The following is a 22,833-nucleotide window of genomic DNA, read 5'->3' on the forward strand; positions in this document are numbered from 1 at the left end:
GAATCTATAGATTGCTTTTAGTAATACATCTATTCTGACAATATTAATTCTACTTATCTAAGAACATGAGCGGTCTTTCTGTGATCTTCAGTTTCTTTCTGCAGTAATTTCTAATTTGCATTGTGGAGATTTTTCACCTCCTTGATTAGATAAATTCCCAATTTTTTGTTGTTGTTATAGATGTTACTGTAAAATGGAATTTTTTTCTGATTTCTTCCTCAGCAAAATCACTGTTGGAGTATAGGAAAGCTATTGATTTTGTGTGCTATTTACTTTGCTGAATTCATTGATTAGCTCAAGAAGCTTTCTAGTGAAATATTTTTGGTTCTTCTAGATATAGAATTATGTTATCAGCAAACAGAGATAGTTTGACTTCTTTTCCTATTTATATCCCTTTAATTTTCCTCTGTTGCCTGATTGCTCTGGCTAGAGCTTCAAGAACTATATTGAATAGAAAAGGTGAGAGTGGACATCCTTATCTTGTTCCTGATTTTAAAGAAATTGCTTTCTATTTTTCTTCATTCAAGATGATGTTGACATAGATTCTGTAATATAAAGCTTTTGTAATGTTGAGGTAAATTTCTTCTATCCCTATTTTCTCCAGAATTTTTTAAATTCGAACCTTACAAGCTACACATAATGGTTGGGTTTATTCCAGCATTTTTCACATGCATGGGTGCTGGATTTTATCAAAGGCTTTTTCTGCATCTGTTAAGATATAGTCATATGATTCTTATTCTTAATTCATTTTTAAGTGGTAAATTACATTTATCTACAGATCCATTTTTTGAGTTATGAGTTCATTTGCCCCTCCTTTTCTATAGTTCCACATCTGTCACAAATAGCAGGTCAGAATATAGAGAGAAGTTGGAGGCAATGTATTGAATTGTCAGGAATGAAACTCCCACAAATGCACAGATAGAGGCAAATGCAATAAGAGCCTGGTAGAAACATGTCCTGGAGGTGACATTTTTTCACGCACTCATCCTATTGAAAACCTCAGAAACCTAGGCAGCACATGTAGGAGAAGGTCTCTATTGAATCCAGAGGAATCATACTGAGGAAAAATACTGAGGAAATCTTCAGCCAAACACTGAAGATTTCCCTCCAAATCCGAGAAAAAGATTCAAGTGGCTACCACTGAAAATGGTTGGTTAGTAAACATTTAACCAAGGATAAGAAAAAAAAAAAATTCCACATGGTGTTTTAACAAAATAAAAAACCAGATTTCAAAAGAAGAGCAAAGACAACATTGAAAACTCATAGAAATATTGAGAGACTGCCATTTTGATATTTTGTAGTCATTGGAACAATAAAAATTACAGATTATTGGAGATTATTATAGAACTCTATTTTGTGAGTTTAATGATGCTCAGTAAGCATACTTAAAAAGAAAGAAAGAAAAAAAAAAGGAAGGAAGGAAGGAAGGAAAACAAAACCCAGGAACAGAAAGTCATCAGGATAGACCAGGAAAAGACAAAAGGACATTAGGATAAGGTAGTATAAGATAACAAGCTCAGATGAAAAAGGATCAAAGTATGATAAAGAATCATTACAATGTGGCATAAACTAATTATTTGTTTGAAGGAGACCAAACAATCCTAAAAAAGCAAAAATCAAAGGCATAATTGAATTTAATTTTCTGACGTTGATTAAAGACCTGAGTTAGAAAGTGCTGACTGACGACTAGAAAATAATCATGTAAAGCCATCTACATCTAGCCTCAATGTGGTGTTATGGTTTGAGTCCAAAATATCTCCCCAAAGCTGAAGTGTTGAAAGCATGGTCCCCTATGCAACAAGACTTGGAGAAGGGACTTTGAGGCAATGAGTGGACCATGAGGGCTCTGACCTCATCAGTGGATTAACCCACTGGTATGTGGACTGCGGGGGGGCGGGACTTGTTGGAGGAGGTAGGTACTGGGGGTGCATCTGGAAAGGATCCTCAGCCCCTTTCTCTCTCTTTCTGTGCTTCCCAGCTGCCATAATGTGAGTAGCTTTCCTTTGCCACACCCTTCTGCCTCACCTCAGGCCCTGGGCTTGGCTGACTATGGACTCAGACCTCTGAAACCATGAGCCAAAATAAACCTTTCTTCCTCTAAGTTGTTCTTGTCAGGTATTTGATTCTCAGCAATACAAAGCTGACTAACATGCGTGGCAGACTCAAACATAGGATTAAATAAAACATAAATCCATAAGCCTCCATCAGCAAAAAAATAGATTAAGTAAAAAGGAATACAATCAATATGAACTCAGTCTTATTCTTGGCAGCACTAATATCAGTGGGGAGGGTGGGAGGCGGAACAGATTCAAAGTCCTAAAAGGAAACGTGGAAATAGAATTTTCACCAAGATAAAGTAAAATATTTTGCTGTTTTTTTTTTTTTTAAATATAGGGCTCAAAAATACACTACGTATATATTCTTAAATAGATAAGCAGATAAAAGTTAAAGGTGATTTAAATAAAATAAATTCAAGATAGCAAGAATGATAAACTCTTAAACTTTATTTTAAAAAAACCCAGCATTGAACATAAATAATATGAAAAGTCATATCAAAATGTTTGGTTGTTATTTTCCACGTTCATGGTCAGTGCAACCCTTCTGAGTTTCCAGTTTTATGACTGAATTTGTTCCAGCTCCCTCTGTGAGGCTGTTGATTTAAACTCTAGCATCCAGCTCCTGGTGCATGGTTGGGGTCAGGGAGAAGAGGCTGACAACCAAAGGCATGTCCATGGGCTCAGTTGCTCAAGTTCCCTTGAGGAAAGAAAATTCTTGATTTTTGTCATCTTCTATTTCAAATCTAAGGGATTTTTCTCTTCAGCTCTGATATTTGTGTGTGTGTGTGTGTGTTGTGTGTAATGGGAAGATGTCTCTTTGTTATCGTTTCACTTGCAAATTTGCCAGCAGTCTTCACTTCTTTGCCTTTGCACATGATCTCTCTACTAAGGAAATCTTTTTTTCTACCACACCTAATTGAAGAACCCTTGATCACTGTGTGAGCTCTTTCCTTCTCAGTGAAGACATCCTGAGATCTCTAGGAGAGATTAAATGCTCTTCTCTTTGGGCCAGCTCATTCTCTGTTTCAACCTGTATTTTACTGTAATAATAAGTATTCTTTTTTTCCATTTATTATTACTTAGGACAATTGCAAAATGGTGCTTTAAAAACATTAGGTAAATTAAATAAATACGAGCAAATGTGTGTAAGTTTAAATTGCATGACTGATTTGATTATACTTTCTGACAATGTCAAATTGATATATTATACTATTCTTTGTTATTATTAGTGCCATAGTAAATACATTTTCTCCATCTAGTGGAACACAAAGCAAGCAAATGAGAATCCATTTCAACTTGTCACTTACATTCTTTTCCCCTAAAGTGAAATCCAATTGAACATTTTTTTATGGAAACAGAAGCATCATGAAGTAGTAATTCATACTTCAAAAAATAAAAAGGATCAAAATTATTTGAGGCCAAAGCATAGTCTAACTATTAAGAATAAAAGATCTGTATTTGATCACATTTTTTCATATCTTAATAATTTCTGGAAAAAAGATAAGAGATTTCATTATGAGCCAGAGGAGTAGGGATGTAGCTCAGTGGTTGAGTACTGTCTAGTAATGTACAAGACCCTGGATTTGATCCCCAGAATCACCAAAAAGTGAAAAATAAAATTATGAGCTAGGAAATATTTCACGATGACAATGAAAAGGAAAAAAGCATTGCTTAAAAAAAAATTCCAGAGGGGAGGAGGATAGTAAAGGATAGGAAAGGCAGCAGAATACAACAGACCCTAGTATGGCAATATATAAATCAATGGAAGTGTAACTGATGTGATTCTGCAATTTGTATACGGGGTAAAAATGGGAGTTCATAACCCACTTGAATCAAAGTGTGAAATATGATATATCAAGAACTATGTAATGTTTTGAACAACCAACAATAAAAAAAAAAAGGAAAAAAAAATAAAAAAATAAAAAATAAAAAAAAATTCCATGTTATGAAAGATGTATTTTAGAGAGGTAGTAAGGAAAATACCTTTTCGCCCATGAAACATGACATATTCTATATATTGCTATTGTTTTTAATATCTTGCTTGAATGCAATGTGTGAGTCATACCAAGAATATTTGTAAAATATACATAAATCATATCACATAATAAAAGAGACAACGGATTATGCTCCTACATAACTTTAGAAACTAAACATCACTAATGAAATTTCTCCTCCTTACTTGTCCCTCCCTTGTCCTATCCCCTTTTCCCCCACTCCAGTTGCTTCTCATCCCCACCAAAGTTAAATGCTATTCTGAAATTTTGCATCAGTGCTTGCTTTCATTCTTTTTTGTTTGACCAAACATACTTGCTTGCATCCCTATGCAAGGTCTCATTCCTTTTCTGCAGTGCTCTGCAGGCCACAAGTGAGTTGCAGAGACAGCTCTAGTCCTGTGGGAAGGTACCAGATGGACAAGGACAAGGATTCTGAGAAAACCAGTCACCAGGGATCCATTTCAGTGACCACCTCCCATGTATGGCATAAGGTTCTAGGATGACAGTGCTTTTTAAAATCCCTGGGGCTGTAACTGCACTCTTTATGGATCCTATTATGGATGTTAGAAAGATCACAGTGGAGACAATGATGCAGTGGGTACACTTTCCCATTTTAATCCACTCTGCCCAAGTTTCAATATATGTATTTGAAGCAGCCTTTATTGAAATTCCATATTTCCTTTCTTTTCTTATATTTTCTATCTGTCTCTGTGTTATAAGCTCTGTGTTCTTTTTTTTTTTCACATTTCAGTTCAAAAAGACAATACCAAAAATATTTTACACTTAAAAATCTACTTTTATATGTCATTTGAATTGTTGTTTTGGACAAATATTACTTTTTTATTTTTTAAAGTTCTATTTGGCTCTTATTGAAATTTCCCCAATCATTTCTGATAGTCTCTTGCTGCCTGTTTTTTTCTTCTTGAGAGTGTCCTTTATTTTACTCGACTTTCCACATGTTCTCATCCCCCATCTTCAGTCTTTGAAGTACTTTGATTTGTTGCCTCCTTCGGTTGACTATCCATGGTATTCACCTCCTCATTTGTTTGGGAACTTTAATTTGTGAGCGTGTACTGGTGGACTTTTGCCTGCATACATTGGAGCTACCTTCCTCCAGATGGTATCTGCTCCTGCCTCTGCTGAGAATCAGCTGTTACTTCCCTGGAACTACTTCAGCCTCCTTATGAAGGTGCACCTTTCCATTCGGCTGTGATGCCAAAGATTGGCGGCTTTATGTTCTGCTCATTTGATTATTGCTTCTAGTTGTTTGCTCCTAATGCTGGAAAGGCATTTGTCCTCCTAGTAATCCCATTGTTCCTTTCTGGTTGCTAGTAAGTGCAATCTTGGCTTTACACATTTTTTGGAAAGAAGTTTGGGGAATTCTTTTAAGATTCCCCTTCTTGCAAAGCCAAAAAAATTGTATAAATAAAAAAAAATCAAGTATGTCAGCATCTAGGTGTTCTGTATTATGGAGCGACAGGCCTCAGATCATTTATTTCTAATTTGTCTTTTATACTTCTGTTTTATATGTGATATCAGTAATGTTTTAGAGAAGCAACTAAAGAAATAAACAATAATCTTATAGATAACAAAAGCAAATGTTCTGTATTTTCCCTTGTGCTTACGTACTATATGGTTAACACAGGAAAATCTCATTTACTAGAATAAAATAGTTTCAGTAAACCATTGAAACAAATGTTTTCTGAAAAAATAAGATGTTTATTATTTATCAAACTTGAAAATAGAGTATTTGAAATATTTTTACTTACTTTCGTATATACCATTGTACTTAAGAATATAAAGTTGTGAATTGAAATGTCAAAGGAAATTTTAATTTTTCTTTAAATCAGAGAAACAACCTTTGAAAAGTTCTTAGTAATATCTATTTCTACTTGTTAAGATAAAGTATTGAGATGACTTGGAGCAAAAAAATTTTTTATCATGGGAAAAACTTTTGAATGTTCTTTGTATGGTATTAGCACATTTGTGGAAAGATAGGTAAGGTAAAACAGGGCACTCTTGGACTTATAACTTATTTTTGGGAATTGTACTACAATTTCTAGAAAATGCCCTTTCTGTCCATGTGGGTACAATGGTGACTTCCATGTTTATCCATGTCACTACTTACAGTTAAACCCTTGGCCCCAAATAGGCTGTTCACAATTCCCTAATGTTTGAAAGTTTGATGTGGGGAGGGTCTTGGACCCAGAAATAGCAAGGTCAGTTTCCTGGGTAGTCAAATTCTCGAATGTAAAACTCTGAATTTTCTACTGTATAAAAAAATTCTCACTAGTAACTGAGAGGAAAAAAAAATGGAAAGATGCAGAGGTGAAAAATAAGTAGATAGGGATGATGTTTGACAGATAAATAGATAAAAGTGCGCAATATGTATAGATAAATAGATATAGACATATCTATATCTATATAGATATGCCTATCTCTATCTCTGTCTATATATCTAGAGACCAAATTTTGAGTGAAATAAGTCAGACTCAGAAAAGTATTGTTTTCTCTCATACATGGAACCTAAAAAAGTAAACAAAATAAACAAAAAAAAGGGAGACCAGTACGGTAGAAGGGGACTTAGGGAGACGGACAAAAGAGGATGAGGGTGTATGGTGAGTGAAATTAAATTATGTTTTTAATGTATGCATAAATATACCACAATAAAACCCACTATTGTGTATAATTAATATGCTCCAATAAAATAATTTAAAATACTCATTTAAAAATAAAACAAATCCATTTCAGCAAAAAGAAAAAAAGATGATTTTGAAATCAAATACAGCTTTTCTCTGAAATCTTCAATATTTGTCTATATTTGCTCCATTAACAAACAGGTATTATTTTAATTGATTCATTTTTATAATTGGGTACAATTGTTTTGGGTTTCTATTACTTTCCTAAAAGAATCTTAACAATGGCACCGACTTTATCTACATACTTCTTCGTGCATGGGGCTTTTTATCCCTGGGAATGATGGGTAAATGTGCAGAGTGCAAACAGCTTCTTGAAAAAGAAGGGATGGGAGTCATTGCTACCTTTTTCTTTTTTTTTTTTTTTAATTGGTTGTTCAAAACATTACAAAGCTCTTGACATATCATATTTCATACATTAGATTCGAGTGGGTTATGAACTCCCATTTTTACCCCAATTACAGGTTGCAGAATCACATCAGTTGCACATCCACATTTACATGATGCCATATTTACATGACTGTTGTATTCTGCTATCTTTCCTATCCTCTATTATCCCCCCTCCCCTCCCCTCCCATCTTCTCTCTCTACCCCATCTACTACAATTCATTTCTCTCCTTGTTTTTTCCCCATTCCCCTCACAACCTCTTATATGTAATTTTGTGTAACAATGAGGGTCTCCTTCCATTTCCATGCAATTTCCCTTTTCTCTCCCTTTCCCTCCCACCTCATGTCTCTGTTTAATGTTAGTCTTTTCCTCCTGCTCTTCCTCCCTGCTCTGTTCTTAGTTGCTCTCATTATATCAAAGAAGACATTTGGCATTTGTTTTTTAGGGTTTGGCTAACTTCACTTAGCACAATCTGCTCTAATGCCATCCATTTCTCTGCAAATTCCATGATTTTGTCATTTTTTAGTGCTGCGTAATACTCCATTGTGTATAAATCATTGCTACCTTTTTCTGTGAGGGGTAGCATTACTGAAACATTTCTGTTGGATTGAGGTGGATATTCAGAAGTCAGCTAGCAAGAAAAAAAATGGCTTAAAGGAGAAGGGAATTTGAATGCCTGACCTATGTATTTCAATAGGTAGGCCATGAACAAAACATGGGGACTTTCTAGCACCATGGACACTCCTTTGGAATAAGGACTGTGTGTGCAGGTTGGGGACCAGAGTCATTGGGCTCACTAAGATACAGTGGGAGCTTAAGGTCAGGGTGGGATAACTGAATTAAATATAAGCATAATAATGAGAAAAGAGTTGTCTTATAGTTTCTTTTTAATTCTTGAAAAACTACTGTTAGAGTAGTGGCCTGGGCTGGTAAAACAGTGGAGCAGTGTGGCATCACATCACACGAATCCTCTGCCCTCACCAGCAGTGAGACAGCAACACAGCCAAGCATAAGAGAAGGAAGACCATGCAGAAGACAGCTGACTGCTCCATTATGCCGCCTGTGTTCTCTGCAAGATGACTGTAACTGAGACTAGTGGTGCCTTGGACTAAAACCCTGAAGGTTCATGAGCCTTAGTCAGAAGTGATAGCTGAATCAAGAAAGAACTTTTCTCTCAGTGGCACGATGGGGACTGGTCATTTGAATTGGTATCCAAAGGTTATATGTTAGTTACAAATGCTGAAATTAGGGTGCATGATTTGACACAGAATATAGTTACTATTTTATAAACCAAATAAAAAACCAGGTAGAGAAAGACTACTAGACATCCATTAAAATATTGCAGCATTTGGCTCTAGGCAATGTAACTAGGTCTACTTCTCTTTTTCCATTTACTTTTCTATTTTAAAATAGTTGTATAATCAACATGCATAACCTAGAATGGGAAAAACATTAATTTTTTGAGTGTAGCATGCCATTTAAAATCAGTACTTTAATAGCTAAATTATAGTTTTCTGAATAAAAGTTAATGACATTCACATTTAAGTGACTATGCATTATGCATACCACAAAGGAAATATTCTGAAAGTAAAATATGATATGTGAATTTTGATGATATGATTGCTTGCCAAATTATGCATCATATTATTTTTTTTTCACAAATAAAGAAGCATATGCATTTTAATCAGTATTCTCGATGAGCATGGTTGTGTCAGTGTACCTTTCGGCCAGGATAAAGTTTGGTCATTATTGAATTAACAAATTGTTTTAATAAGGGTTTGCTATAGTTTATGCAACTATGATGACATCATAGTTAGCTTTTGTGGATACTAAAAAGTACCATTCTTTGCCAGACAATGATAGCTGTCAAACTTTAAAAAAATATATTGTTAGCTGTAGATGAACACAATACTACTACTACTACTATTATTGTTGTTATTGTTATTGTTATTATTATTATTATTTTGTGGTGCTAAAGATTGAACTCAGTGCTTCACACATGCTAGGCCAGTGCTCTATCACTGAGCTACAATCCCAGTCCCCTAAATTTATTCCTGAAAACAATTTTTAGTAGAAAAAAAAATTTTTCTTTTGTAGGAAAGCAAATTGAAAGTGTTTAAGTGAAAAGGAAATTTTTTGGTCTATGTAAATAAAACGTCTATGGCTACATTTATCTTTATAATTTTTTTAATCAAGAAGATCCTCTTTTCTTCTTTTTTCTTCTTTTCTCCTCCTTCTCTTTCTCTCCTTCTTTTCTTTCTCCTCCTCCTCTTTCTTCTGTCTTGACTGTGCCAACTACAGTCTCTGATTTGCCTGCCCCTTGTGCTGGCAATGTGGCTCTACTACATATTTAGAGCTACTGTTCATGGAAAAGAGCATAGTTCTTTTCTCCATGTATATGCATAAAAGCCCATGGCTTAATTCTCATTCCGAATCTGATATAAATTCATCTCTGAAACTTTCACTGAAACAAGAAGGAAGATAGAGTGCAGATTAGCCTAGGTTATGTTGGGATGACAAAACTACCAAACCCCAAGGATTTGTAACAATAGTCTTTATGTCTCACATATACTGTGTGGCCATCAGAGGTAGGCTGCCTCTCAAAACATTCTCACTCTAGGATGTAGGCAGATGGAGCAAGTACTGGTTGATTGCTGTTATAGTGGTAGAAGAAAGACCTTTGGATGGATCCATTAGCAACAAAATGCATGGACTCAAAGTGACACATCTCTCTTTCCTGTACAATTAATTATCCAGAACTAGATATATGGTTCCACTGAACCACAGGGGCCAGGACATGCTAGGAATGTTTCTTTTGAGTTGTAGCACATTTTCCACATCATGTACTACGAACAAGGAGAAATTGGATATTTGGTGAAAAGCACTGATGAATGCCAATTATACTCACTCCAGGATCTGGGGATGGGGTCATCTCATCACACTTGGGAACCTATAGTCTCCCACAGAAAAATTTAAACTATTGGCAGAAAAAAAAAGTGAATAGTTGCTTCCAGAAAAAAAAATAAGTCAACATTATACTTAATTAACTCAATTTATGGTAAATGACCAAGGTTCTTATTGAGTCAACCTTCCTGTGTGAATAAATTAACTACCAGGGGTTAAAATTTTACCATCTCTGTGGTTATAATCCAACAGCCAAAAGATAAATATTTTTGCCCTACTCTTGATTTTAATTTGGTTTATCTCCTGAAATAACCAATAAAGTTTTTTTCAAGGCAGATATTTTAAATCTTGTGCAATTAGTAGTCGCTAGGTAATAAGACAGCTAAATCTGTTAAACTATGGTGGATTTAAGTCTATAACCCCAAAATAGATGTGCTCCTAAAAGAGATGTGGGATTCACACTTGTATCTTCATTCTTGTACTTAGCTAGAATGTTTCTATTCCCTTTTGAGTTGTAGCACATTTTCCACCTAAGACACTCAGCAACAAGGACTTTCCTTCTTTTGGCTTTGAGGAACAGATAACCTCTCAAATGAATTCCAGAAAAAAATTATTAAATGCCACAATAGTTAAGCTCTAATTTTCCCATCTTGAGGATTTTTGCATCTCATTAATCTTCTACTTTCTTCTGTAGCATCTATTTTCCTCTCTTAAATCTATTAATTTCCATCTCCAGGGCACTACAGCTGAAGGAAGGTGACAAGTTACATTCTCTGAGCTTCTTACTTAACTTAATTCCAAAGAAAGAGAATCAAACTGGCTGACTGTTAGAAACTGATCTACTGTTAAACCACTTCTGGTTGGTGAGAAGTATCATGAGGCATATACAACTGCTCCTTTCAGGACCTTTGTTTGGCAGGTTATGTGAGAAGGAAAATTATGCAAGAAAGCTAATTGACTATGCTTGATTAGATTGAGGGTATTAACACCACTTCTTATACTCAATACAGTTATAAGTGATTTATAATTATACAAGTATCACTTAAACCTAAGATGTAGGTAATACAATTATTCTCATGTTATAGATACGGAAACTGGCATATAGGCACACCAAATAAATTCCCATGGCCATTTGTGAATAAAAGACAAAGCCACTGAGGAGTTGAAACTGGGCAGTTTTGTAACAGAATCTGTGGTGCTACGTGTTACACTGCATGACTACTCTTGGCTATTCTAAAACATTTGGTTTATATTAGGAAGTTCATTAATGATTTCAAGAGTTCCCTTTTACCTCTTTTGCCAGTGGTAAAATGTTTCTCATTCTCAAAATCTCATTTTTAAAATCAGCATTTTCACTTTGCAAGCTTCCCTGAGCATTTCACATCTGCTTTCTAAACCACTATATACCTTCCTTTAATTACCACACAGATCACCTTGTAATCAGATAATCTTTTGATGCCATGTGCTTAGGTAGGCAAGGGCTGTATCTACTTATCTTTGTCTTCCTGGTGTCTGATGTAATTACTGGCACATAACATATACTTAATGGATTATTATTGAATTATTCACTTGATGAAAGAATGAATACATTATATATGGTGTACATTAAGTAAAATTTACCAATTTCTCTTCTGCTGCCTTTATATAGGACAAAAAGTGCTTCCACAAGAAAACTTGGGAACAATACCTGTGAATCTTTGAAATTACTGGGATACAGAAGCCAAGACACTGGTTGGTTTGGGCTTGATGATGTTGTGGTGAGAACCATCCAGAGTGGCTTGATATCATTTGAATTGCATGAACATTTAGAGAGGTAATATAGTACTAAACGATTGGAGTTGATTTTCTCTCCTGATGGTCTATCTTTGATGTTTGTGGAAATCCAATCATAGGATTGGATTTTAATTCCTCAAATAAGAATATAAAATCCCTTTTAAGATCTGTTTAAAATATAAACTAGAATTGACATGAATATGCTGTTTGTAATTTCTTTCATGATAATTTAAAACAAGTGCTTTTGGAAACCACACATAACTAAGATTTCATTTTATAGGTTTCTTTCAACTCCAGAATACTTTTAAAATGGTATCTTCGTTTCTGAAATTCACGGGGATAATAATTAACTGTTCATGTCTATGCTCATCTCATAACTATGTATAGATGAACTGAATTGGTTATTTCAGTGCCCTCATTTTGCTTTCTCATTTCCATGTCTTCTAGACGGTCCATTACGAGGAGCATTTGAATCAGTTTGAAGGTTCATGAGGAGTAGACACTCATGAAGAGAGGGCAATCACCATCTCTAAAGATAGCCTTTATTTTATAATGAAAACTTTACATCTACAATTATCTTGGATCAAAATTCTGTAGAAAAAAAAATTCTAAAAGTACAATTTATTTACTGAGGAGCCTCTTAGGCCAGTCTTGTAAGGAAATGAAAGGAGGTAGAGCCAGGGAGGAAGATAGGAAAACTCTGGTTCCAACTGAAGTCTTTCCCCTCCTGATACCTCAGGAGGGCTCTGGCTTACCAGGGAGCTTGGCTGTGTGCCCTCACATCAGTCAGTCCTTGTCTGTGGGAGAAGGCTTCTCTGAATTAGGGGCAACTGGAGGGCAACTTCTGGAAATGAACTAAAAAATGACTGGTCTAACCCAGGGTTATGGGTCTGTATGAGTTTTCTAGTGCTGCTGTAACAAAATACCACATTCTGGATGACTTGAAACCTGGAAATTTATTGTTTCACAGTTCTAGTGACTGGGATTCCAAAAACAAAATGTTAGTAGGGTTTTTTTTCCTTCTGAGCACTGTGAGGAAAGGATCAGTACCAAGGTTTTTATTGTCTTATAGATAGCAATATTCTTGTTCACATGGTGTTCTCTCTGCACGCCTTCCTGTGTTGAAAGATCCCCCTTTTGTGACACCATTTATATTGGGCTAGGGTCCACCCTAATGATCTTGCCTTAACTTGATTACCTCTGTAAAGACCCTTTCTCCAATTAAATTCACATTTTAAGCTAACTCTGGGTTAGTATTGCAATTTACGGATTTGAGGGTGGGGCACAATTCAACCCATAACAGAATTCATCATAAAAATTCTTACCATACAGGGGCTGGGGCTGTTGCTCAGTGGTAGAGCGCCTACCTTGCACATGTGAGGCACTGGGTTCCATCCTCAGCACCTCATAAAAAAATTAATAAGTAAATAAAGATATTACATCCATCTACAACTAAAAACGTATTAAAAAATACCACACAGAGATAGAGATGAATATTTCAGTTCCCACTTTATTATGGTATATATTTTCCATCCTATAAGGAGTAAATAGTTTATCTTAAAAGTATCTCTCTTCTATATTTTGAAGTAATACTTTGGTAATTCTAGTTAAAATATACTCATGCTCTGCTTAAAGACAGGCTATGTTCTGAGAATTGCATAAGTAGGTAGTTGTGGTATGATGTGAACGTCAGCATATACTTAAATAACCTGTGTGGTATTGAGTACATCAGACCTAAGGCTGTGTGCTGTAGCCTACAAACTTGTAAAGCAAGCTATTGTGCTAAATACTACGGGCAATCTTGACACAAGAGTGTTTGTGTATCTAAATATATCTAAACAGAAAGGTACAGTGCAAAAACAGTATAAAGATCAAAATGGTAGACTTATATAGGGCGCTTACCATGCATGGAGCTTGCAGGACTGGAAGTTGCTCTGTGTGAGTCAGTGAGGGTGTGGTGAGTGAATGAGAGAGCTAGGATCATATACTTTACACTTAGGCTGCACTAAATTGACAAAATAAATAAATAAATAAATTAATTAATTAATTAATTAAATTAAAAACTTCACTAATGCATTAATTTGCTTACTATGAATATTTTTGCTTTATAAACTTTTAAAGTTTTTAGACTTTTGACTCCTTTGTAGTAACACTTAAAGCACAAACACATTGTACAACTTAAAAAATATTTTCTTTTATTATATCTTTAATCTCTAAGCTTTTTTCCCTATTTTTAAAACTTGAATTAAAATTTAAAAAAAAACTTTTGTTAAAAAGTAAGATGCAAACACACATATTAGCCTTAATCTACACAGGGTCAGGGTCATCAGTATCTGACTTCCAACTTGGCATCATGTCGCCCTGGAAGGTCTACAGGAGCAATGAAATATTTGGAGCTGTCATCTCCTATAAGACAATGCCTTCTTGAATACCCCAAAAGAACCTGCCTGAATCTGGTTTATTGTTAACGCCTTTTATATAAATAAAATAAAATCACTCTTAAGTGCCAATAGAAAGTGCATTATAGAAATATATAAACCAGTGACATACTCATGTATCCTCATTATCAACTATTATGTAAATTCACATATTGTACAGTGCCATACTTTCATATGACTGTAAATGTGGTAGGTTTGTCTACACCAGTATCACCAAAAACATGTAAGTAATGTATTACATTATAATGTTAAGATGTTTGTGATATCACTGGGTGATAGAAATTTTTAGGCCCATTTTTATCTTATGGGACCACAATCGTATATGTGGTTACCATCAACCGAAACATTATGTGACTCATTAGTGTATGACTTAAGGTATGATGTCATTTTTAGAGCTGAGCCTGTATGACTTCTCTATTTAAGGTCATGTTTTAGAATTTAGTTAGATCTGAGCTCATGTCTTGACTGCCAAGGATTTCACTAAAGTCACTCATGACTGTAACTGGATTGTCATCAGCACATCTGCTTTTAAGGAAAGTTTGGATGATAAGGGCTTTTTTTTTTAAAGATATTGATCTATTACTAGGTATTGGTGATGTTTGTGAGGCTGCATGTCCCCCTGTGGTCTTGTCCCTCTTCTTCTGTGCAGGTTCATTGTACTTCACCTCTCTTCCACTGTGGACAAGAGCCATTTGGTTTCTTTTGTGAAGTCTTTGGAGGATGCCTTGCTCAGCACCACTGCTTGCGTAGTTTTGTCCCACCAGAAGGACAATCCACACAGAGTGGTTGTTTTAGTGGTGCCTTCTAAAGATTTAAACCAGACACTTAAGGACTTGCTCTTGGAAGGATTTGGAGGACTTCCAGAGTCATCTCGTCATTTCCAAGTAAGAGAAGGAGAACAACTGCTTTTAAGGTTTACTGGAAACATATTTGGTTCAAGTAAGTATAGAGAATTCTCTTTATGTCTTCTATCGTCTTCAAGCCACAAATTTCAGAAGGAGTTCCTTAAACTAGAATCACCAAGGAAACCTTCAGAGAATTGAGGGAAGCTTGCAGGAAGAAGGAAGAGAAAAAGACATACTTCTTCCTTTCCAGTCTCCTCTCTCCTCAGAGGACGCCTCTTCTTTTTTTTTTTTTAGAGCTAGATTCTAAGTGACATTCTTTTTTTAAAAAAATAATTTTTTAGTTGTCAGTGAACTTTATTTTTATTTATTCATATGTGGCGCTAAGAATCGACCCCGGTGCCTCACCATGCTAGGCAAACACTCTATGATTAGGCACAAACCCAGCCCACTAAGTGACATTCTTTTAGAAAGGGTCTTCTCCATGATGAATCTCCCAGTCCCAAGCCAGGGTCTTCTTCTTCCTGAGTAGCCCCCTCCATGCTCCTTTCTTAACTCTTGCCACATGCCATCTCTTTCCATACAGTAACTATGATTTGTTAAAAAAAACATGAATCATAGTGGTCCCTGACTTATGATGGTTTGAATTGAAATTTTAGTCTTCATCATGGTAAAAATGTTATATGCATTCAGTAGAAACTGAACTTGGAATTTTGAGTGTTGATCTTTTCCTGGGATAGTGATATGCCCTGTGATACTTCCTCTACTTGTGGTGCTGGGCAGTGAGCTGCAGCTCCCTGTTGGCCACTGGATTGTCATACTCTCTAGTGCACTGTCACTAAGCTATGGTGTTTGGTAAATTAAGTATATTTAATGCATTTTTTATTTAAGATACTTTAAACTTATGATGGGTTTATAGGGAAGTAGACCCATCATAAGTCCAGTACCATCTGTATATTACTTCTCTGATGAAAACATTTATTATTTTTAGTAGTAGTAGTAGCAGTAGTAGTAGTAGTAGGTATTGAACCCAGTGGCACTTAAACACTGAGCCACATCCCTAGCCCTTTTATATTTTATTTTGAGGTAGAGTCTCACTAAGTTGCTTACGGCCTTGCTAATTGCTGAGGCTGGTTTTGAACTTACAATCTTCCTGACTCAGCTTCCTGAACCAATGGGATAATAGGCATGCCCCACCATGCCCAGCTAAATCCTTATTATTACTCTCTGCTGTAACTACAATAATATGCAAGCTTTTTAACATGCCTTAGAAGGAATTAAGTTTGGAGTCAGTGAATTATCAAGAAATGTGCAGATAGAACTATATTCCAATGTAATGACATTATTGATTATTCCATATATTTTATTTTATATATTTAAAGGATGACTCTCAGAAGAATCTAAGCAGGTTTCACTAAACTTCAAAAGGATCTGTGGCACAAGAAAGTTTAAAAACCTCAGATTCAGATGATACAAGCTGCTAACCTCCCATCCCCATATATATGTAGTGTTATTTTTTGTTCACATTATCAATTTTATCATAATTTTAAATTTCTTATCTATAGGTTTACTTTCAGTTTATATAACCATACTGTGTTCTTTGCTGGAACAGAATATCATGAGGCAATGAGCATGTCTGTCTTGCTTTATATCTTCTGAACCTGGTACATAGTGCCTGGTATGTGAACAGCTTTCAATAATTGTATAGAGAAAGAATTTTTTTCTCTAATTCAGGAAATGACTTCAGACCCCAATGGGTCTTTGCTGCTTTAAAAAATAACTGGGCTAGGGATGTAGCTCAATGGTAGGGCATTTGCCCACATGCCCAGGCTTTATCTCTGAGCTCCTGATAAGACTTATTGCATGAATGATAAGGAGTCAGAAAAGGGGAAAGGAAAGAAGAAGAGGTAGAGGAATGAAGGGTAGGAAAAAACCCCTTTGTACTCAGCTTTCAGAGCAGAAACCACCATGTCCACGTAGGGAAATCTCTCTAATGAAAGATAGTCAAAAACCAGAAGTGCCCCACCCAAATAATGATGCAAATGATTTTCCTGTAATACTTGGAACAGCAGCTGTGTTTACATGCTACTCTAAACAGGAGTTGGTTACTGTTGTTCTCTTAGGCAGGGGAACTGAGTGTCCTATTGTCTGCAATGGAGTCTGGGATGCATGCTAAATTAAGAGTGTGTGAAGTCAGCAGGTCCATGTACAATTCTTTCACATAGGTGAAGTCAAGGAGCTTATCTTCACTCAAAGAAAGGGAGTCAGGCAGGATGCCAGGATCTTTTCTACTTTGCTTTTCTTAGAAATCATGCTCAGACCTGAAACCTTACTGGACTTTTCTCCGCCTAAGAGGAACAAGAACTTCAGTAAAGAATACATATCTATCCTTCCATCAGAGCCTGGGGTAGTCTGAGAATCTCAAAGTGATGAAGCCAGAGGATCTTTGCCTGGAGGGTTCTCCTTCTCTTCCATCCCAATCCCTTTCACCCTCTTTTCTTTCCGACTTTATCTCTGTATCTCACCTCAATGGTCATGTTTAAAAATGTCTCCCCATCCTCCCTGATTATATCAGTCCTTACTGTTTTCAGAGTCTTATTTTACTTCTGAAGACCTTCACTTCTTTTTTTATGTCCCTTGTCACAATTTTCTATCTACTCATTTGATGACCAAGGCCGCTTTCTCTGATGGCAGTCCTATGAGCAAAGGGGCTATTCTGCTGGTGCACACCATTCAGTCCCCAGCACCTAGGATAGTGCCTAACATCCAGAAAAGACCTCAGTGAGTATATGTTGGAAGAAACAGAGACAAAAGCTTGTAGAAAGATTTGACTTTATAGTGCTAAGAATGGTTCAAAGTATTTAAAACATTAGTTAACAAATTTAGATGACTATCCTTTGAGAAATGCCCACATTTCTCTTTTCACTTATGAATAATACAGATGAATCATTTGAGTTAGATTTATGTCTATGCCTTCAAGGATAAAAGCTAGATAGATGCTTTCTGTGGTTTGGTATTGGTCTTTGTCATTCTGGACAGAGCTACAGGCTGCTTTCTTTTCCTGGGTTGGAGAGGCAGTTCAGCACTTAGACTTTATGTTGCATTGCACTCAAGCTCCGAGTGCACAGAAAACCCAGAAAGTGCTGAGAAGTGCTTTTGCAAGGTTTTATGTAATGACACCCTTAGCAACACCCCTAACAACCAGGGAATGCTCTGTGGAGGTCTGTGTCTCCTAAAGTTGCCCTAAATACCTTTTGACCCAGGAAAGTCATTTTCCTAGACATGTGTAAGATGCTTAAATAACCATCCTTTTACATATTTACCAAGTATTCTCTGCCCTCATATGAATTATAGCCTATTGAAGAGATATAGAGAAGAAGTAAATAAATGAATAAAACGTACTGCTTAACATGGCTGAAAAGTGTGTTCTGGAAGAATAGAGTAGGGAAAGGATAAAGGGAGTCCTGGAAGAGTGGCAGTGTTGCAATTTTACATAGTCATCAGGGGAGTCCTGTTGAGAAAACAGCATTTACACAAAGACCCTAAGCAGGTGAGAGGGTAAGCTGTCGTCCTGTCTCAGGAGAGTTGGTCCCCAGCACAAGGAATGTAACTGCAGGTGAGCGGAGGCAGAAATGGGCCTTGTGTATCTGAAGCCCATTAGGGCCTGGCATGGCTGGGTCAGAGGGAGTGAGGAGAGATTGCAGGAAATAAGGTGAGGATTGATAGTGCCCTGAAGGCCCTTGACAGGACTTTGCCTTTTATACTAAGTAAAGTGGGGATCTACAAAGGATTTTCAGCAAAGGAGTGGCATGATTTGAGGGAGATTATGACTAAGGTAAGGGGTAGACACAAAGAGGTCAGTTAAGGAGCCACTGCAGTTAACTGAGCAAGTAAACTGAAGCTTAGAGGAAGAGGTCATAGAGGATGGCTTAGATTATAGAAATAGCTGAGCTAAGGCTCCTTATTAGGATTTTTTTTGGGTTCCCCTTATTGCTGGCCCTTCTGTTTCCTCATCTGTCTTTTCTAAGTAAAAGCATATATTTCTATGTTTGCAACTTTCTATAACATCAATGAAAAGCATTCAATTTCCATTATTAAGAAGAAAGTATATTGCCATAAGGAAATATATTGCCATGAGAAACATCTAATCAGTTGCAAAATAGAAGTGAATTTTGCTTCATGTGACAAGTATTTATTGACCAGCTGGTACTTCAGGGTCCTACAAGGTTCTATGTACTTTGTATGTTGAAAAAGAGAAAATGATTCTCAAAAAGTCAACTAGTGGTAGATTTCAGGCTTTGGATATGCAACAAATAATTCTCATTTTTTTCTTCTACTCTTAATGTGTCAGAAAAGGAAGAAAAATATGGAATAGTGAAATTTCTTCATACTATTTGTCCTTTTTTGCAGTGTTATACAACAATGAAACTTTAGATTTAAAAAATTTCCATGATGCTTTCTAATATTAGATCACTCTATTTATTGCTAGTAAACACTAATAATTTCATCCTGGTTTTATATGTAAATGTGATTTTTAGAGATTACTGATCTTTACTTTTAAAAAACTGGTGATTAGAAGTATATACTTTAAGATCTGAATTGAAGCAATATAGCTATGACTCATTTTAAATTCTTATATCCTGTATATAAATAATTCCTTATGAATAATTGTGCACCTGGCAAGGAATATAATGTCTCTTAAAGGAAGGAAGGAGAAATCTACTAAGCAAGATTTTATTCAGATCAAAGTAATAATATTTTTCTTGATAGTACTTGAGTGGCAGGAAATAGAAGTCAACCAGCTATTACTTGAGTGATTTATGACTTAGTGTATTTACACTATATATTAATGGGAAAAATAATTGAAAATTTCATTTAATTACTCCCTATAAAGAATAAAATTCTTCATTCTTTAAAGAAAACTATTTTTCCAGTTTTTACTTTTTATGACAATCATTATGTATATTAATCACCCAGATAATTTATCTTATTTAAAAAACCAAAGTAAAACTCTTTTAAGAAACAACCCTGGCTGGTCATTCCTTTTTTAGAAATCTGTTTTGTTCACATCTCCAGTTTGCCCCTCAAATACAGACTTGTGCAAATCTATCTATCTTTGCTTTCCTTAACCTACATATATTCTGGTTCTAGATTTAACTGTGCTTTAGAATTTCACCAAAATGGCATCTAGCAGTCACAACAGGAGAAAGACAGAGGTGTCTTCTCCTCTATCACTGAATTCTTCTTTTATTGGGCAAAATGAAAGAAAGGTCTTCTGTGAGAGCTCTGGGTAATCAACTATATTATGGCCAACAAAAGAAGTTCCAACCCAGATATTAAAGCTTCATCTTGACATTCTTAACAAAACAATGTAAGGGTTGATTTTTAAGCATTCATATGAAAATAATAGAAGCCTGATTCTTATTGTTTGCTAATTTTGCTACTGTTTATTCAGCACTTAGTCTGTGCTAGGCCCTTTGACAATCATTATATATATTTTCTCATTTCACCCCAGAATTATCCTACGAGATAAGTTTATTTTTCCTGTTTTAAGAAAAGACAGTTAAGACACAAGAAACTCAGAGGCATAAAAGAACTTTGACCAACAGTGTAGTGTAGACTAATGGTGGCTGGACTTGACTCCAGATCTCTATGTCTAAAACATGTTATTTTATCTGCCATATTATAGCTTCCTATATATTTTGCAAAAGGTAATAAAGTTACCTTGGGGAATAGCGATGTCCCTTTTGCTGTTGCAATATCAGTGTAAAATATCCACATCGACATGGTAAAACTCCCATAAGTGAAAGGTTGTGTTCAGAAACATGTCAGTGTTTTCACTGAGGAGTTGAGAATTCTTACATAGATTATTGTTTTAGGAGCATCCACTACTTTTTTGTTTGTTTGTTTTTACAAATTTCTTACAAATTTTTCAACACAAATCCCAAACTATCCCACTTGGAAGTTCTAAAATAGCATGGTCCATTCTGAAAACAAGAAAAGGTTTTATATCTGTGCTATTCAGTGAAGTAGCCACTTAGACATGTGTTACTACTGAGCATTTTAAATGTAGTGAGGAGTGGAATTTGAAACTTTCTTTAATTTTAATTAATTTTCCTTTCAACCTGAATAGCCACAGTTATAGGAGAATACAGTACTAGAAATCTATTGTGAGGCTGTGATAATGTACAACACAGTATGAACAAGATAAAGGACAAAGGTAATTCTTGAGACTGAAGATAATTTTCTAAATACTGAAAGAGGGCTGGGGATGTGGCTCAAGTGGTAGTGCGCTCGCCTGGCATGCGTGCAGCCTGGGTTCGATCCTCAGCACCATGTACAAACAAAGATGTTGTGTCCGCCAAGTACTAAAAATAAATAAATGTTAAAAAAATTCTCTCTCTCTCCCTCTCTTTCTAAAAAAAAAAAACCAAAAAAAAACCCAAAAACAAACAAACAAACAAAAAAAAAATACTGAAAGAGCTGAATATTTCTAATAGCTCCTTGCTATAGCAAAAGGGGAAAAAATAAAAAAGAAAAGATTTTTAAATCTAGAAATAGCCAGAGAGTACCTCACCCACCAACAAATGAAACATTCTTCTAGTGATAATATGTTCTTAACCGATTGCTGCTTTTCCAAGTTATGTTTGACAAGATGCAATAATACAACAAGAAACTTTAATTATATGTAGAAATTGGATGAATATTTGGGTTTTAAAAATTAAGACAAAGTGATACATCTTAATGGTAACGAATGCATTTTACTTCCATTTAGGCAATGGGAAGGATTATGGAAAAGAATATCAACTTATTTTTCACTTGCAAAGAAAACCCAGGCTGGAACTCCAAATCAAAGAGGTGGATGAATTTGGAAACTACAGCTGTCCCCATTATAAGGGAACCATTGTAGTTTATAAAGTACCTAAGGAAAAGATAGTTCCCAACCTGGACCAATCTCTCATACTTAATGAAAATCATTATGAGGTGCCAATTTGCAAATTACCATTGAAATTGCCAAAGGTGAGTTATTGTACTTTCCTGAATGCTGTATTTTGTTAATTCTTTGTAATTCTCTATCACAGACAGTTCTGCAGGCAAATGAATATACAAGTTTTTTTTAAAAAAAATAATAATAAATCTCAAACAGAAGAAGTAGGTAGGCCCAATGTTAGAATGGTAAAATATATATTAGGATTGATTTTTTCATATCAGTTTTTCTAATAGAGCAATTCAAATTAATCTGTTCCTCACAGTATGTTGTTAATGACTATGGAAATAATGTTATTCATTTTCTGTAACTACATCTGACTAGCTGGGAAATCATTTATGAAAACATTGAATACATTTAGGAGTGTATCACTTTAAGGAAAAATTACATTGATTGGGAAATGGAATCAAAATATTTTCACTGAGCCTTAATAAATCCTGTATGTTTATTTTGTGAGTTAATTACTCCTATGTAATATTGTTACTGTTATCAGAAAGTGGGGTTGAATTATTTATTCAAACACATCAAACAAGTAAATACATTATATTTATTCAAACATTCAACATACAAATACATGCATTTTCTTTATTTGTATATAATTTATTTATGACTTAGTGTATTTACACTATATACTTAATGGGAAAAATAACTGAAAATTTCATTTGATTACTCCCTATAAAGAATAGAATATTTTATTATTTAAAGAAAACTATTTTTTCAGTTTTTACTTTTTATGTCATAAATAGCTGAAAT

The 22,833-nt window shown here is 35.2% G+C and overlaps 1 protein-coding gene across 1 annotated transcript in view; it reads left to right on the forward strand.

The window, feature by feature from the left end:
* Dthd1 (death domain containing 1) overlaps positions 1–22,833 on the forward strand; it is a 60,674-nt gene that overhangs the window by 14,170 nt on the left and 23,671 nt on the right. Inside the window, exons 6-8 of the mRNA XM_076865146.2 lie at positions 11,688–11,852; positions 14,900–15,189; positions 21,868–22,112. Of these exons, the coding sequence (XP_076721261.2) occupies positions 11,688–11,852; positions 14,900–15,189; positions 21,868–22,112 (700 nt within the window). The remainder of the gene's footprint in view (positions 1–11,687; positions 11,853–14,899; positions 15,190–21,867; positions 22,113–22,833) is intronic.

This window comes from Callospermophilus lateralis, chromosome 8 (genome assembly GCF_048772815.1).
Source record: "Callospermophilus lateralis isolate mCalLat2 chromosome 8, mCalLat2.hap1, whole genome shotgun sequence".
Lineage (NCBI taxonomy): Eukaryota > Metazoa > Chordata > Mammalia > Rodentia > Sciuridae > Callospermophilus > Callospermophilus lateralis.